At 45.4% G+C, this 18,884-nt stretch overlaps 1 protein-coding gene across 1 annotated transcript in view; it reads left to right on the plus strand.

Moving 5' to 3' along the window:
* WDR72 (WD repeat domain 72) overlaps positions 1 to 18,884 on the plus strand; it is a 118,255-nt gene that overhangs the window by 12,221 nt on the left and 87,150 nt on the right. Inside the window, exons 3-4 of the mRNA XM_061594949.1 lie at positions 11,414 to 11,520; positions 17,116 to 17,194. Coding sequence (XP_061450933.1) covers positions 11,414 to 11,520; positions 17,116 to 17,194 — 186 coding nt within the window. The remainder of the gene's footprint in view (positions 1 to 11,413; positions 11,521 to 17,115; positions 17,195 to 18,884) is intronic.

The following is an 18,884-nucleotide window of genomic DNA, read 5'->3' on the forward strand; positions in this document are numbered from 1 at the left end:
CCAAGCTGCTGCCTTTAAAGGTAGACCACCCCATGTGTGTTTTCGCTCTGTCAGTTGTTACTCACTGGAATTGGGTTGGCTGTCAAAGTGAGCAAAGAATCTATAAAACTAACATCTCTTCTGATGTTTTCCTTCAATGTTGTCCCCTTAACAAACCTGTTTGGTACATTATTTTGGGGTAATATCTCATTCAACCTCTGAGCTAAAAAGATTGTTCTGGTGTCTAAGCCTGTAGTGGGGGTGCTAATGGGGGCTTCACTCCCCTCAGAGCTGTGCTTTGCCTACCCAACAGGATTTCTTTGGGAAATTGTCTTCTTTTTAATTTGTGACATGATAATAATAATAATAATAAAATTTTATTTCTAAGCCGCTTATCTGGCCGAATTAACGGCCACTCTAGGCGGCGTACATAAAAATTAAAATACAACATATAAGTACAAATATATCATCAGTCTCTAATTAATCCACCCCCCCACATCTTTACAAACTAAAACCAGATTACCCAGGAGTCCCGTAGGCCCGCCTAAACAGCCAAGTTTTCAATCCTCGGTGGAAACCTACCAAGGAGAGGGCATGGCGAAGGTCATATGGCAGAGAATTCCAGAGGGTGGGAGCCACAATCGAGAATGCCCTCTCTCTGGTCCGCACCAGCCTAGCTGTTTTAACTGGTGGGACCGAGAGAAGGTCTTGTGAGGCTGATCTCGTCAGGCGGCATATTTGGTGATGCTGGAGGTGCTCCTTTAGATAAACTGGACCGAAACCGTGTAGGGCTTTAAAGGTTAACACCAACACCTTGAATTGGGCCCGGTAAACAACTGGTAGCCAGTGTAGATCTTCTAGTACTGGAGTGATATGATCATGGCGGCGGCTGTTCTTAATCAACCGTGCCGCCGCATTCTGTACCAGCTGTAATTTCCGGACCGTCTTCAAGGGTAACCCAACGTAGAGCGCATTACAGTAGTCTAAGCGAGAGGAGACCAGGGCGTGTACCACCCGTGGGAGCAGATGGGCAGGAAGGTAGGGTTGCAGCCTCCTTATCAGATGTAATTGATAACAAGCTGCCCGGCTCACTGCCAAAACCTGAGCCTCCATGGACAGCTGGGAGTCAAGAATGACCCTGAGGCTGCGAGCCTGGTCCTTCAGGGGCAATCTTACCCCATTCAACACCAGGTCAATATCTCCTAACCGTCTCTTGTCTCCCACAAGCAGTACCTCGGTCTTGTCGGGGTTCCGTTTCAGCCTATTACCTCCCATCCATTCACTTACGGACTCCAGGCACTTGGAAATAGTGTCCACAGCCACCTCTGGTGAGGACTTAAATGAGAGATAGAGCTGAGTGTCATCCGCATATTGGTGACACTGCAGCCCAAATCTCCTGATGATGGCTCCCAGCGGCTTTACATAGATGTTAAATAGCATGGGGGAGAGGATAGATCCCTGTGGCACACCACAATTGAGAGGCCAAGGGTCTGAAACCTCATCCCCCAATGCCACTCGTTGGTGCCTGTCTGAGAGATAGGAACGGAACCACCGTAAAACCGTGCCCCCTATTCCTATTCCCTCCAGGTGGCCCAGGAGGATACCATGGTCAATGACAACCTCAATTTAAAGAATGATAGCTTGTTCTAAGAACAGGAGCAATTTAGGGATAGGACCCGCTGAAAAATCCAGTGAATAAGGCAGGGTGAATGCACAACAAAAGCCTCATCTGGAAGAGCCCCCCAAAGTCTGCTCAGTCAAGATTTTCCCTGACTGAGGGTGGATTTTTCATGACCACAATCACCCTATAATCAATTAGGTGATCTTGAAAATAAAAAGCCTGTATAGTAATATGAGAAGAGTTAAATATTAGAACTTTGTATTATGGGCTACAGTTAAACTCCACCCCTTGGACTTTCCTTTGCTCTGCTTTTTAGTATCAGTTTCAGTTGCGTTCTCTATCTAGCCAGCAATAAAGAAGCATGCTTGTTTGCCTGCAGTAAGGTTTATTTGTTCTGCAGTTATTAAAATGAGTAGAGCAGGATTGGGTGCTTAGTGCTAAAGGGTGAAATAAAGAGATAAGTGAAAGTGATCTGAAAAAATGGCTGCCCTTTACTCTTTTAAAGCACTCACTAAACTCTCAATCATAGTGCTTATTTCTTCTTCTTTTTGATCATTTGATTTCAGAGGATGAAAACAGCCCTAGAGGAATAGAAATATTGCTGTGTACACTACGGTTAGCTAGCTGGCTGGCTGGAGATCTAGTTTGTAACTCAGACCTAATTTCTGATTTTCCCAATATGTGCAGCTTGGCATGAGGCCTTTTCAGGGTTTCTGGACAGAAAAACCAATCCAGTAACCAATTTAAAAAAACCCAGTAGCTTAGTTAGTCCTTAGTATAGCAGCCTGTTAAAAAGTTTTCCTTTTTCCAACAGGAAGGAAAATCTAAAGGCCAGGAACAAGACTAGAAGGAGGGACTCTCGAGGGATTAACAAACACACCCAAAAGTTTTTATTTTCTCTCTGCCCTTCGCTAAGCTTATAGCATGGACTAGTTTGTTTTTCATGTGGAATCTAAAATGGAGATACCAAATGCAGCATCAAAGCCAAGCTCAGGAGCTAACTGTCTTTACCAAAGTAGTTCAGTTGTTGTTGTTATTATTATTTGATTTATATCCCACCCTTCCTCCCAGCAGGAGCCCAGGGCAGCAAACAAAAGCACTAAAAACATTAAAACATCATAAAAACAAACTTTAAAATACATTTAAAACAAGACATCTTCAAAAACGTTACTTAAAAAAAGCTATCAAAACATCTTCTAAGATTAAATACATTTTAAAAAGAAAATTAAAGAACATATTAAAAAGCAATTCCAACACAGATGCAGACTGGGACAAGGTCTCAACTTAAAAGGCTTGTTGAAAGAGGAAAGTCTTCAATAGGCGCCAAAAAGATAACAGAGGTGGTGCTTGCCTAATATTCAAGGGGAGGGAATTCCACAGGGTAGGTGCCGCCACACTAAAGGTCTGTTTCCTATGTTGTGCAGAACGGACCTCCTGATAAGATGGTGTCTGCAGGAGGCCCTCACCTGTAGAGTGCAGTGATCGACTGGGTATATAAGGGGTAAGACCGTCTTTCAGGTATTCTGGTCCCAAGCTGTATAGGGCTTTGTACACCAAAAGCAGAACCTTGAACTTGGCCTGGTAGCAAATGGGCAGCCAGTGCAATTCTTTCAGTAGTGGGGTGACATGTTGGCGGTGCCCTGCCCCAGTGAGCAGTCTCACCACTGCATTTTGCACTAGCTGCAACTTCTGGACCAACCTCAAGGGCAGCCCCACATAGAGTGCATTACAGTAACCCAGCCTGGAGGTTACCAGTGCATGGACAACAGTGGTCAGGCTATCCTGGTCCAGAAACAGCCGCAGCTGGTAAAAGGCACTCTTAGACACAGAGGTCACCTGGGCCTCTAGCGACAAAGATGGATCCAGGAACACCCCCAGACTACGGACCTGCTCTTTCAGAGAGACTATGACCCCATCCAAAGCAGGCAACTGACCAATTATCCAAACTCGGGAACCACCAACCCACAGTACTTCTGTCTTGCTAGGATTCAGGCTCAGTTTATTGGCCCTCATCCAGCCCACAACCGAGTCCAGGCAGCGGTCCAGGGTTTCCACGGCCTCTTCCGACTGAAATTACAGAGAAATAGAGCTGGCTATCGTCAGTGTACTGCTGACACCTCGACCCAAACCTCCTGAGGACTGCTCCCAAGGGCTTCATATAGATGTTAAACAGCATGGGGGACACGATGGTACCCTGCGGCACCTCACAGCACAACTGCCAAGGGGCCGAAAGACAATCACCCAATGCGATTCTCTGAAAACAACCCTGCAGGTAGGATTGGAACCACTGTAAAACAGTTCCTCCAATACCCATCTCACCAGGCTGGCCCAGAAGGATACCATGGTCAATGGTGTCAAAAGTCGCTGAGCAATCAAGTAAGAATAACAGGGTCGTACTCCCCCTGTCCTTCTCCCGATAAAGGTCATCCATCAGGGCAACCAAGGCTGATTCAGTCCCATAACCAAGCCTGAACCCAGACTGGGATGGGTCAAGATAATCTATTTCATCCAAGAGTACTTGCAGTTGCTGCACCACAACCTTCTCAATCTCCTTCCCTAAGTAGAGGGTATTTGCAACCGGTCGGTAGTTGTCACAAACCAATGGGTCCAGGGTGGGCTTTTTCAGGAGTCGTGGGATCACCGCTTTCAGGGTTCATGAAGAATCAGAACACAGGGACAGACCACATGTGAGAGGGGGCTGTAGGTATAGGCAAAGTCAAGCTTTTGGGTCTGGTGTTCCTGGGGAGCTCTCAAAAAAGGGTGAGACAATTCAACAGATTAAACTTTGTTCATGTAAATTAACACACTCTAGATGGAGGAGGATTGAGAGGGAAGGTCACTGCCTTTCCCTTCCCTGTCCTGGCCCTCACATCCTCTCAACCAAAGGGTGGATTGACTGGTGCTGTGTGCCTCTCACCACCACCCCCGAAATGTGGCTGACCCATCTAACAAGGAGGGCTGGCTACAGGGCTGGCTGTATCTTCTTAAGATATCTCTAGGTACCATTCCTAACCAAGAAACCACAGGGCTCAGTTCTGGGCCCAATGCTCTTGAGCATTTTTATTGATGACTTAGATGAGGAGGTGCAGGGAATGCTTATTGCAGATGACTAATACCCTGGATGACAGAAACAAAATTCAAAGTGATCTTGACAAGTTGGAGCATTGGGCTGAAAACAACAGAATGGAATTTAACAGGAATAAGTGCAAAGTTCTACACCTAGGAAAAGAAAACAAATGCAAAGTTACAAGATGGGGGATACTTGGCTCAGCAATACTACATGCGAGTAGGATCTTGGAATTGTTGTTGATCACAAGCTGAATATGAGCCAATAGTGTGATATGGCTGCAGAAAAGACAAATGCTATTTTAGACTGCATTAACAGAAATATGGTTTCCAAATCATGCAAACTACTAGTGCCCCTCTATTTGGCACTGGTTAGGCCTCATCTTCAGTACTGCATCCTGTTCTGGACACTGCACTTTAAGATGGATGCAGACAAACTGGAACAGGTTCAGAGGAGGGCAACGAGGATGATCAGGGAACTGGAAACAAAGCCCTATGAGGAGAGACTGAAAGAACTGGGCAAGTTTAGCCCTGAGAAGAGAAGACTGAGGGGAGATATGGTAGCACTCTTCAAGTACTTGAAAGGTTGCCACACAGAGGAGGGTCAGGATCTCTTCTCGATTGTCCCAGAGTGCAGGACATGGAATAATGGACTCAAGCTGCGGGAAGCCAGATTTCGATGGAACATCAGGAAAAACATCCCAACTGTTAAAAGTGGTATGACAATGGAACCAGTTACCTAGTTAAGTGGTGAGCTCTCCAATACTGGAGGCCGTCAAGAGGCAGCTGGAGAGCCACCTGTTGGGGATGCTTTAACTTGGATTCCTGCATTGAGCAGGGAGTTGGACTCTTTCTCAGGAATGAAGGGAGCTGAATGACTCAGAGTCAAGATGGCTTCTCGGCTTGGGGGATCCCCTTGAAACCACCACCATGAGTGTTATTTGAGACAGTAAACAGGTGTGGATCATGCCTTTATGTGTCTGGAAGTGAAGGGGGCGTTACCAGGATCACAGCAATATAAAGAAAAAATGCTAATCTCCTATTTTAAAGTTCTCCCACAGACAGTGACAGCAGTGTGTCCTGGCCCAGACTCAGATCTGCTGGTATATTTTTCTCTGTTCTATTTAATGTGAAACTCCAGAGTGCTTCATGGATCAGCTTACAGGTTACACAGGATTCTGCAGCAAAACTAGGCATGAGTACTCAAAGCTAAGATGTTGCCACTGCAGTTAGACACCCCCCCATCACCCTTAAATAGGTTCAGGGTGGACTCTTTCTACTTGTGTTGGGAAGGTGTCACCAAATGGGAATGCGTGAGCAAGTGAACGCTTCTCCTAGTTGGAAAAGTGTGGGCCAGCTGTGTCTGCCGACGCAGCGTGTCTGGAGGCAGTGGCACCTCATTGAGATCCTCATTCTCTACAGGTGGTGTGCGTGGTGGTGGCAGCTTGGGAGAAGGGGGTGGAGGGGAGGAGAAGGGGCTGGCTCCTAGCCAGGCAGCAGTCCTCTGTTGTAACTGGAGCTGAGGGGGAGGAGCTGTCCCTGTCAGAAGTGCTGAAGCCTTTTGCTTCAGCACCTTCTTGTTGCAAGTCACTGGGACCCTCTCCTGGGTCCCATTCTGCACGTTCTTCTTCTTGATCACTCCAGGAATGCTCCATGGGGTTGATGACATCGCCTCTCCCACGCAAGGCCTCCCCCATCTCTGAGGTTTAGGTTTATCTGATAACATCCATGGAAACACCTCATCAAATCCAGAGCATAGACATCAGAAGTTGCTTCCCAGGAACGTTTATCTGATCCGAAGCCTTTCCAATGGATCAGGTGCTGTAGCTTCCCCCTGTGACAGTGAGAATCAAGGATTTGTTCAACCTCGTACTCTTCTTGTCCATTGAGCAGTACTGGTGCGGGAGGAGTTTCAGACTCCTCATTAGGGGTGAGGTCATTTCTCCAGAGTCAGCCATGAACGGTGGAATATTGGGTGAATCTGCATGGAGGCAGGCAAATGTAGTCAATAGGCCACTGGGTTGATTTGTGCTTTCACTTCGAATGGTTCCATGCTTCTTGCTTCTAACTTGTGGCACAAGGTAGAGGTCAGTAGGTAGCGTGTTGTGAGCCATACTTGATCTCCCTCCTGGATTTCTGGACCTGGCTGCTGATGTTGATCATCTGCCTACTTGTAGGCAGCTTTGGCTCTCTCCAATTGTTCTTATAGCCTTTGTTTCACACCTTGCAACTCTTGAACATATTCAGTAGCCACAGGTATGGCTAGTGTGGTGGTGGGATTCTGAAAGGAGCATGGATGATAGCCATAGCTGGCAAAAAAAGGAATTTGTTGGGTGGATGAGAGCACTGAGTTGTTATAGGCAAATTCTGCCAGAGGCAACAAGGACACACAGTTGTCCTACTGGTAGTTGGCATAACAGTGGAAGTTTTGTTCAAGGATGACATTAACTTTCTCTGTTTGTCCATCTGTCTGAGGATGGTGGGCAGAAGATAATCAAAGTTCAATTTGCAGCAACTGAAGTAAGGCACACCAGAAATGGGTGGTAAATTGAGGCCTTGATCTGAGGCCAGACTGTTGGGGAGGTGGTGCAACTGGAATATTTGTTTTATAAATAGTTGGGCAGTTTCCTTGGCGGGAGGGAGGCCAGTATGAGGAATGAAGTGAGCCATTTTAGTGAACATGCCTACCATGACCAAGATGCTAGTATTTCCCTATGAGATTGGTAGGTCTGTTATGAAGTTCAGAGTCGTTATTCTCCAAGGTGTCTCAGGCACAGACAGAGGTTCCAGTAAACCTGCCAGTCTAGCCTTCATACATGTAGGTCAAGTCTGTACATGTTTTTCCACATCATGTCGTATCTGAGGCCACCAAAATTCACATGTAACCTCCTGCAGTGTCTTGAACTTTCCAGAGTGGCAAGCAGTGGGATTATCATGGCACTGCATCAATACTTTTGCCTGACTTTCTCCTGGGGTCACATATAAGGCCTCATAGTGATAGAGCTGCCCTCCCACTCTTGTGAAGCCTGGCTCACTTTCCTGAGAGGGACCTTGTAGTTCTTGTACTTGTTCTTGAGCAAAGGGTTCCTATTCCTGGGTGGCTCACAAATCTTCAGTCTAGGGATCAGTACAAGTGGCCACCGTAATCTTGTCCAAGAGCATGGTTCCAATCCACTTGGATTCCAATAGTCCGTCGTTTAATCCTGATCTGCCATTCTTTTGTTTCTGCTTGCTCTCGCACTTGCCGATTTGATCTGCTGTGCACGTTTTTGGGTGATTCGATCAGTGGTTTATTTCCCCCCGGTAGCCATGTAGTTATCAACATCAGGAGCCATGGAAGACTCAAGGTATTATAATGTGTGTTAAATGTATATGTGTTTGTTTATCTATTCCTGAAGGACCTCTGGGAAGAGAGGAAAAGTTTCTCATTCCTCTTGCAACAAGAGCTTTCTGGATTCCAAGGCACAAACCTTGGAGGTTACCCAATTGCAGCCAAATGGTGTCAGGCTTATGAACTGGTTACCCTTTACTCTTAGGACGATCTAGATTCAAAAGTGGCTTCATTGGAAACATTTCTGTAAAATACTAAGGTTCCTAGAATTTGGGGAAGTGAGGTGGCGTGAGAGCAGAGAAAAACAGGGCTAAAGAACAAACCCAGGAGGCTTCACAACATGGGTATTTGCAAGTGTGATGAAACACGGTTTTAAATTGGCTAATTGAAGCTGCGTTTCCTTGTTAGCAATGCCCGGGGCTTGGCGAGTGGTTGATTGACAAGTGACAGAGGTCACAAGGGCATGAAATGCTGGCTTCTTAATGGAAATGCGCCATTTACGGAGCATTATGAAAATAACTCAACATAAAATTCTTGCTGATTTGCAGCAACGGCTTCAAAATCCGTGCTGATTACAGCTGTGGCCTGCAGCAAGAAATAGGTGCCAGTCTGAAAGGATGGCAAACTATCGAATTCAGCTGGAATCTGGTGCCAGGTCTGATTTGGTGTATATACTCCCCCATTCTTAATGATATAGCAAACAGGGAGTTCTTGTCTATGCACATTGTATTCTGGTTTGCAAAAGACTGCATCAGCTTTGGGGGTCTGCTTGGAATGTACATAACATGAAAGTGGGAACAGGCAAAGAACTGGAACCAACATACTTCTCACTGGTTCATTTTATGAGCTGTCTGGAGACTTTCAAGGTTCTGGTGATCAGTGTGAACTTCCACCTCCATCTCTTCCTCCATTAGGCATGATCACACCCCTCCAATATGCACACATTGTGCCCTTGACTGATCTGGCACTGGAGACAACATCCGAATTGAGGAAGCCTTACATTCCATCTGACAACCTTCAAGTCTGCTTTCTGTCTGCAGACATAACTGTATGAGCTCTGATAAGGTGCTGGGGTCTGGGACTGGAGCCAGCCCATCTAGCACTTCTCCATGAAGACCTGTTGGATGCATAGGGGTGACTGATGGCGCAATAAAACAATTAGCCAGCAGCAGGCCAGACAGTGGCCGGTTGTAAATCTGTTGAGGCTTGGGGTCAATGACGGAAAGGGAGGGAGGAGCAGGATCTGGGGTCTTGGGTTAGCAAGAGTAGTCCAGCAAGGCATCCCAGGGTCCAAAATACTCAAAAGGGTCTGGGTCATGGGCAATGCTGGCAAGGGCCCAACACTGGTGTCTGACGTTGCTTCCAGCGGATGGCAAAAGGCCTCTCACTGCCTTTTGAACTCCACTCCTTGGTGAGGGTGGTTGCAATCAGCCTTCTGGATCCCTGGAGCTTGCGATCTTAAATGGCCAGAATGCCTTCGTTGCTCAGCTACCTGCTGGTGTCTTTGCTCTGCAGGGGTCAGAGGGGCTTCCTGTTCACTCCCTGTCTGAGGGGCCTTGAGATGCATCTCTGGTGACTCTGCTAGTTCTCTCCTTGGGTCTGCTGCGGCACGCCATTCCTCTCTACCTCCTCTGAAGACTCATCCGAAGGAGGCATGACAAGACCTCTTTGGTACTGAAACATCAAAGCCAGGTCTTTCCAGTCTACCTCCTGTGCCAGGATACGAAAACCATTAGTATGGGTCCCAACTGAGTCTGCCTAGACCCAGGGCTCCAAGCTGGCGAGCCACGGTGACTTTTCTCTGAGGATCATGGAAAATCTCAGTCATGACACCCACAAAGTTGGCATAACTCCCCAGCATTGGGTCATCCTGTATTAGGACAGGGGTGGACCAACCATCTGCCTCCCCCTCAAGCAGGCTGACCACAAAGGCCACTTTCAAGCCATTATTGGGAAAGTCTGCTTGACACACCCTGATGTGCAGTTCACACTGTGCAATATAGGTTGCAAACTGCTCTCATTTCCCAGGAAGTCCTACAGGTGTCTTGATAGGTGGATGAGGCACTGGCTAGGCTATTTCACTCTTGGACACATCTTGGTATGTTCTGTTAGAAGTCAGAGACTGACCATAGAGCTGTATAAAGTTTAATAATTTACTTGAGATTTATACAGTATGTAATTCTAAGGACTGGTTGTTGTTGTTATGTGCCTTCAAGGCAATTACAGCTTATGGTGACCCTATGAATCAGCAACCTCCAGTAGCATCTGCTGTGAACCACCCTGTTCAGATCTTGTAAGTTCAGGTCTGTTCCTTTATGAAATTAATCCATCTCTTGTTTGGCCTTCCTCTTTTTCTACTCCCTTCTGTTTTTCCCAGCATTATTGTCTTTTCTAGTAAATCATGTCTTCTCATGACATGTCCAACATATGATAACCTCAGTTTCATCATTTTAGCCTCTAGTGATAGTTCTGGTTTAATTTGTTCTAACACCCAATTATTTGTCTTTTTCACAGTCCATGGTATCAACAAAACTCTCTTCCAGCACCACATTTCAAATGAGTTTATTATCAAATGTGATTAGTATGTATCTTGAAAAATGGTGGGCTATAAATATATTAAGCAAATAAGAGAAGTTTCTCAGAAGAACCATGTTTTCATCATAAAATGCAACACACCAAAGTCAGTGGGAGTAGATGGGCCTCCAAGGGGAGGGTATTTTACAGGGATGGTGCAATGAATGAGAAATACAAATAATTATATTGTCCCTGTTCTGCTGGCTGTTGTAATGCCCTTCCTTTCATTTCCAGGTAGCTCACCATGAAGGCCTTAGTTCAGGTGGTGACATTATGGGGGAAACGAGCCCCAGCCCACAGCATCACAGCCATCCTGATCACAGAGGACCAGAGGACCATTGTTACGGGGAGTCAAGAGGGACAAATATGTCTCTGGGACTTGTCATCAGAACTGAAGGTTTGTGATGTTGCAGGCCAGCCACCCTACCTGACAGGCTGTCCATCTTGTCCTCATCCCACATCCCATCCCGTCAGGCCTCTCATCCCTTCCCTAACTGATACCACTCCAAAGGTAAGAAACTCCAGCAGAAGAAACCCTTCTCAAATCATGTGTCATATTTTCCCAAGTATGTAAAATTATTAGCGGTACTGTTCTTTAATAGCCACTTTTTACCCCAGAAATACAAGATACGAGAGGATGTATGAGGATCCTTCACCTGGAGGGCTCATGGTAACCCCAGAACTCATCTTTACCTCTCATTATCCTCTCCTCAATTCCTCAGAGCAGAACAGCCCCTTCCCTTCTGTCTCTGCTCTGCCATTCCGGAGTGGTAAAGTATTTTGATCCACATGTCATAAGAAAACGGCCATTGTGACATTGCTACATGTTTTTGCTGTTCCAGATTTCATCAAAGCAAATGCTCTTTGGCCACACTACATCAGTGACGTGCTTGGCAAAAGCGAGGGACTTTGAGAAACTGCCGTATGTGGTCAGTGCTACTGAGAATGGGTCAGTCCCTTTTGCATTCCCATAACATGCAACCTCCTCTTTGCTTCAATGATGGAAATTCCCTGAGTGGCAAGAAGTGATGCAGTCTATTATTGGTGTTAGACGAGTGATCCATGGCTTTTGGTCCTTGCTAGACAGGATTCTGCCAGAGCCATCTCTTGAAGAAGCCCATGGAAGAGGGTGGGAGCTGCACAGGAGTCCAGCTCTACTCCTCCTGTCTGAAGGGCTTCCACTGGGGACAGTCTGTGTGGGAGGTCCCTCAGTAGGGGAAGGGCTGGGCAGACCAAGCAAATCAAAATGAGCAGTCCAAGAGGCAGCCCACTGTCAATAAGCATGATCGCAGAATATATAGAAATCCTGTTTTGGATATCTTTGGTTTCTAAATATGTGAGCGATTAGAAAACAAGTGAGATAAAATAATTAGTATTTATTTAAAATGGTTTAAAACCACACTTTATCCAAGGATTCCAGGGCGTTGTATAGTAAGCATGAATAAAATCATTTATACACAATATAAATACAACAAAACCAATGACCTTCATAATAAAGGGAAAGGCAAAAAACATAAAAACTACTAGCAGGACTAAAGCAACATCATAATTTCAGTGCCTGGACAAAAAAAAGAATGTGGCACCAAAAAAATGTAATGACTGCATTAATCTTACCTCTTTGGGAAAGGCATTCTTAAGCCAGGGTGCCACCACAGAGAAGACCATTTACTTTGTGCATGCAAAGCAAATGTCTACTAGGAAAGGCATGTAGAAAAGAATCTCAACCAGAGTTTGACATGGACAGGCATTTGGGACCCAAGCCACTTAAGAGCGTTATATTATAGGTTAGTACCAGCACCTTGAACTGTGCTCAGGAGCAAGTAGGCAGTCAATGCAGTTTGTTTTCAAAATATGAACCCATATGGGTGAACCAGTTAAAATCCTGTAACATGTTTGTATAGAGTAGTTTTTGTGATTATAGTTATATCTATTCCAGTAATTGTGGTAAAAGTTGATGTTTACCATAATTTGATGAGGCAGGAAATAGATGTCAGAGATATGAACACTTTGGTAAATGACTGAATTTCATCATAATACCCATCATCTCGAGAGCCAGTGTGGTGCAGTGGTTAGAGTGTTGGACTATGACCTGGGAGACCAGGGTTCGAATCCCCACGCAGCCATGAAGCTCACTGGGTGACCTTGGGCCAGTCACTGCCTCTCAGCCTCAGAGGAAGGCAATGGGAAACCGCCTCTGAATACCGCTTACCATGGAAACCCTATTCATAGGGTCGCCATAAATCAGAATTGACTGGAAGGCAATTCATTTCATTTTCACCCATCATCTCTGTTTCTTTTCTCAAAATGAATTCCATAGTGGCATTTTTAATTAAAGGATGATAAGGGGTGTGATATCTAAACATAATCTTGGAGCCCTCCATAGAGGTTGAAACATCCTTTGCATGTTTCCAATGGAAGTCGTTCAGGTGCTATGCAAGGTCCAGGTTGCAATCCTACGTACACTTACATCGAAGTATTCATAGAATCATAGAACTGTAGAGTTGGAAGGGGCCTGTAAGGCCATCGAGTCCAACCCTCTCCTCAATGCAGGAATCCAAATTAAAGCATACCCGACAGGGGGCTCTCCACCTGCCTCTTGAAGGCCTCCACTGTTGGGAGAGCCCACCACCTCCCTAGGTCATTGGTTCCATTGTTGTACAGCTCCAACAGTTAGGAGGTTTTTCCTGATGTTCAGTTGAAATCCGTCTTCCTGTCACTTGAGCTCATTATTCCGTGTCCTGCACTCTGGGACGATTGAGAAGAGATCCTGGCCCTCCTCTGTGTGACAACCTTTCAAGTATTTGAAAAGTGCTATAATATCTCCCCTCAGTCTTCTCAAGGCTGAACATGCCCAGTTCTTTCAGTCTCTCTTCATAGGGCTTTATTTCTAGTCCCCTGATCATCCTTGTTGCTCTCCTCTGAAGTCATTCCAGTTTGTCTGCATCCTTCTTGAAGTGTGGAGACCAGAACTGGATGCTGTACTCAAAATGAGGCCTAACCAGTGCTGAACAAATATTTCTGCCAATGTGGAAACTATACTTCTGTCAATGCAGCCTAAAGTAGCATTTCCCTTTTTTGCAGCCACATCATGTGGTTGGCTCATATCCAGCTTGTGATCAACAACAATCTCAAGATCCTTCTCACATGTAGTATTGCTGAGCCAAGTATCCCTCATCTTATAACTGTGCATTTGTTTCTTTTTCCTAAGTGTAGAACTTTGCACTTACCCTGTTAAATTTCATTTTGTTGTTTTCAGCCCAATGCTCCAGCCTATCAAGATCCCTTTGAATTTTGTTTTTGTCCTTCAGGGCATTAGCTATCTCTCCCAATTTTGTATCATCTGCAGATCTGATAAGCATTCTCTGAACCACCTTATCCAAGTCATTAATAAAAATGCTGAAAAGCACTGGGCCCAGGACTGATCCCTGTGGTACCCCATTCGTTATCTCCCCCCACTTTGAGAAGGAACCATTGATAAGCACTGTTTGAGTACAATTCTGTAGCCAACTTGGATCCACCTGATAGTTGTTCCATCCAGCCCACATTTAGCTAGCTTGCTAGTCAGAATATCATGGGGCACTCTGTCAAAAGCTTTGCTGAAGTCGAGATATATTATGTCCACAGCATTCCCACAGTCTACCCGGGAGGTTACCAAATCAAAAAATAAGATTTGTCTGGCAGGATTTGTTCTTGATAAATCCATGTTGGCTTCTAGTAATCACTGCATTGTTTTTAAGGTGCTTACAGACTGACTGCTTTATAATCTGCTTCAGAATTTTCCCAGGGATCAGTGTCAGACTACTGGTCTGTAGTTTCCAGGTTCCTCATTTTGCCCTTTTTGAAGATAGGAACATTAGCCTTCCTCCAGTTGTCCAGAACTTCACTGATTCACCACAGTTTTTCAAAGATAATAGACAGTGGTTCCTAGAGTTCTTCAGCCATTTTCTTCAGTACTCTAGGATGCAGTTCATCGGGCCCTGGAGATCTGAACTCATTAGGTATTCCTTGACCATTTGTCTATCAATCTCAAGCTGCAATCCTGCCCCTTCAACGTCACGTTTCTCAAGAGGGTCATAGACCCTCTTTTGAGAGAAGACTGACCCAAAGTAAGAATTGAGCACTTCTGCCTTTTCTTTGTTATCTGTTATCATTTTGCCATCCTCACTGAGTAGCTAAACCATCATTTCTTTTCTCTGTCTTTTACTTTGGATGTACCTGAAGAAAGCTTTTCTGTTGCTTTTGGCATCTCTCTCTAATCCCAGCACATTCTCAGCTTTAGCCTTCCTGACATCATCCCTGCAATTCCATGCTCTTCCTTCATGGTCTGACCTCCCTTCCACTTCCTGTATGTGTCCTTTTTTCTTTTCAAGGTCATCTCTAAGCTTTCTGCGGAGCCACATTGGCTTCTTCTGCTGTCTTCCCCCTTTTTTCCTTGATGGAATTGCTTGCAATTGTGCCTTTAGAATTTCCTCTTTTAGAAACTCCCACCCATCTTGGACTCCTTTTCTCATTAGGGTCGATTGCCATGGGACCTTACTTACCATTGTTCTGAGTTTATTAAAATTGGCTTTCCTGAAGTCCCGGGTACTCTTAAGGTTACTCTCAGCTTTTGCTTCCTTTAAAATCACACAGCCAGAGGCAGCATAATCTCCCAATAGCAGTTGCTGCACCCTGCAGGAGCAGAGAGTGCTCTTGCACTCAGGTCCTGCTTGTGGACTTCCCATGATGGGCATCTTAGTTGGCCTCTGTGGCAAACGGGATGCTGGCCTAGAAGGGTGATTGGCCTGGTCCAGCAGGCTCTTCTGATATTCTTCAGAAATAGTACTTTACTCCTGCTTGTTGAAGTCTAAGCAGCTTTTGCTTCCTTTAAGATCAAGAACTTAAGTATGGCGTGGTCACCTTCCCCCAGGGCTCCTGTAACTGCCACTTCATCCACCAAGTCATCTCTATTGACTAGAATCAAGTCAAAGATAGCTGATCCACTAGTTGTTTCCTCCATTTTCTGTAGGAGAAAGTTATCTCCAACACAAGTCTGGAATTTCTTGGAGGGGCTGTATTTGGCAGAATTTGCCTCCCAACAAATATTGGGGTAATTGAAGTCCCCCATTCCTACTACATCATGCCTCCTCGAAACATTGGCAATTTGCTTTGCAAAAGTGTCATCCTTGTCTTCCCTTTGATCGGGTGCTTGGTAGTAGACTCCAACCACCATGTTCCTTTTATTCCTTGCCCCATTTATTTTAATCCAGATACTCTCAGTGGAGCTACCAAGTGCATCCTCCTGTATTTCTGTGCAGGGACATATATTTTTAACATATAGTGCGACTCTGCCTCCCTTTCTGTTCCTTCTGTTCTTTTATATCCTTCAATTGCTGTATTCCAGTCATGGGAGTCATCCCACCAAGTTTCAGTTATACCTATTAAGTTGTACTTACACTCCTGTATTAAGAGTTCATGTTTGTCCTGCTTATTTCCCATGCTCTGGGCATTAGTACACAGACATCGAAGACCATGAGATTTTCGGCCTGGCTTCCTTCCTACATTTTTATGAAGACTATTACTGGGCCCCATTAGAGCTGTTCCCCCAGTTCCTCTTACTGTTAGTTGTTACCTCCAAGTTTACATCTCCCTCCTCCTTAGGATTCAGTTTAAAGCTCTCCAGATGAAGTTCTCCATGCTGTGGTCAAACACATTCTTTCCAGTCCTTGTGAGGGGCAACCCATCACTTGCCAGCAGTCCATCTTCCAAGAAGTGTAGCTTGTGGTCCCAGAATCCAAATCTCTCGCGTTGGCACCACCTTTGCAGCCAGTCATTCACTTGGAGTATTTTTCTTTCCCTTTCCACTCCTTTTCTAGGTACTGGAAGGGTGAAATTGGGCTGAAATGCATAGAATTGGGTTGTTAAAACATTTCTATGCAACTTAACTTAAGACCTAATAGAAGACATGTTTAATAAATTTTAAACAATTTGCACAATACCATAAAACAATGAAGCTAGGGCAAAATGAACTCACTATTAATGAATTCACTGCTATGGTTTTACATGAGGTGCTTTACTGTGTAACACATCTAACATTTTGCAGTCATCCTTGGGGAGTCACTGTTTATTATTAGCAGAGATTGACACATTCTGAGAAGCCCAGATCCTGCAAGAGAGAGACAGACAGGAGGGTGTTTAGCAAAGCATACATTTTAAGTTATGAAATGAAAATCCCTTTCTGCTCTTCCAGTAAATGGTAGCTGTGGTGACAAGTTGACAAGGTGGAATGGGAGCCATAACGGCCACTTTTGTTGTAGGCCTGGAAGGTGCCTATGGCAGCAAGCGCCAATTTCCAAAGCACAGTGAAGGAGAGAGGAGTGCCTGCTGCCGTCACTGCTTCTTCCCCTGTTCCGTGACAGCAGCATTTTCATTCACATTTTCATGGGCTACAAAAATAGTCTGTCCGCACTGAGAAAAGCCACCCAAGCCACATGAAATTGCTATTCCAGCCACTTGCCTAGAAATCCTATCAGACGGAGAGTAACAACACGCTCTTTTTTGGCAGAGAAATGTGCATTTGGAACGTCATCTGTGGAGAATGTGTAGAGGACACAAAGCTTCCCTTTAGGCACACGGCCATTTGCGTAAGTACAGCGACTTCTGTCCACCCGCCCACAGGGGCTCCCTGCACACAGCCTGGATGATGTCGCCACAGAAATGCTGAGCACAGGCCATCCTTCCTGGAGCGGACTGGATCATGAGACTCTCTGTTGCGTTTCGCTAGAGGATCTCAGTACAGCACTCTGAGCTCGAGGAATACAGACAATGGCCTGGCAAGCTCTTTATTTGCTGGGCTGTCCCATCAGTGCAGCCGCTCCTGTGGGTCCTTTCTGCCTGCCGGCCTTAATCCATAGGGCCAGTGCCACAGTGTCAAAACATGGTGCTGTGTGGATATGGCAGCTTCCCTTGTCGCTCCTTCCCTGCTATCAGGCCTTAAAGCCGGAAAGGAGGGAGGGAAGCAGATCAACAGGGGCCCCTGCCAGAGATGCAGCTGATGCAACTGCCACACCCCAGGGAGACCAGCAGGGCGCCATGCCTGCTGCAGTGGTCTTCCTCTGCACACCTGCTTGCAAGAGTGGCTGAAGATGGGGGTATTGCAGGGATGGGCACCTGCACCAGAGGAACCAGGAGGTCTATACAGAGATCTAAACAAACCATGAGAGAGGTTCCACAGCCTCTTGGGAAAATGCAACAGGCACACAGGAAATCCTGCCTCATGACCCCAATCCAGCTGCTTGCAGAAAAGTTGAGTAGAGTTGGAAGGGTTTTGTAAGGCCATCCAGTCCAACCCCCTGCTCTGTGCAGGAATCCAAGTTAAAGCATACCCAACCCTTGTTGAAGCTACCATGAAATTATGGCTAAATGTACCATAATGCATTCATTGTAGTCTGTTTTTATTAAAACTGGAGTGGAGAATGTTCATACTGTTGCGTCCACCCCAGGCTCCAAGTGGTGAGAGGCTTCCTCAGGGTTTGGTTTCCTTGGGATGAAGGTCAGTGGAGACTGTAGTGCCTTGAGGAACTATGTTTTCATTTACGCCTCTATACAGCCTGAGCACAACAAGCCTTTTAGGTTGAGACCTATCCCAGTCTGCGTCTATGTTAGAATTGCTTAATATGTTTTTAAATAATGTTTTTAACCCTTTTTAAAAGTTGTTTTTTAAAAAACTATTTTTAACACTGTTTTATTTTGACGTATTTTAAGATCTGTTTTTATGATGTTTTAAAGTGTTTTTAGCGCTTTGTTTGCCAACCTGGGCTCCTGCTGGGAGGAAGGGCGGGATACAAATTAAATAAAAATAAATAAATAAACAAACAAGGAGCTCACAGCAGTAACATTGTGGCAGAGCTCGCTTCCCCATTAGGTTTCTAGGGGGCTTTCCAAAGCCATAAATGCTTGGGATTCAGCACAAAGAGTGAGATTCACCCTCTTTCCATCTCCTGATCAGATTAAAACACTAAAAGCACCCACAAGCTTCCTCCTGGCCCTAGGATGAGAAGTGGGGAAGGCTTGTACCAGTTGTTCCTATGGCAATCTGCTCTTGACTAAGTCTTTAACCATGTAGTTCGGGTACTTGACAGACCTGGCCTGCACCTATTACCTTAACAAAGGAACTGTGTTGGCCAGGTCAGCAGATTCCTTTACTACAAATTCCATCTCTACAGACACAGAGTTATAGGCTTGGAGGGGACCCACGGACATCATCCTATAACACTATGTTATATCAACATTACACTGCAATGATAAGCCATAAAGTAAAAGAAACAAGGCACT

The sequence above is a fragment of the Rhineura floridana genome, chromosome 14 (assembly GCF_030035675.1).
Source record: "Rhineura floridana isolate rRhiFlo1 chromosome 14, rRhiFlo1.hap2, whole genome shotgun sequence".
In the NCBI taxonomy this organism is placed as follows: Eukaryota; Metazoa; Chordata; class Lepidosauria; order Squamata; family Rhineuridae; genus Rhineura; species Rhineura floridana.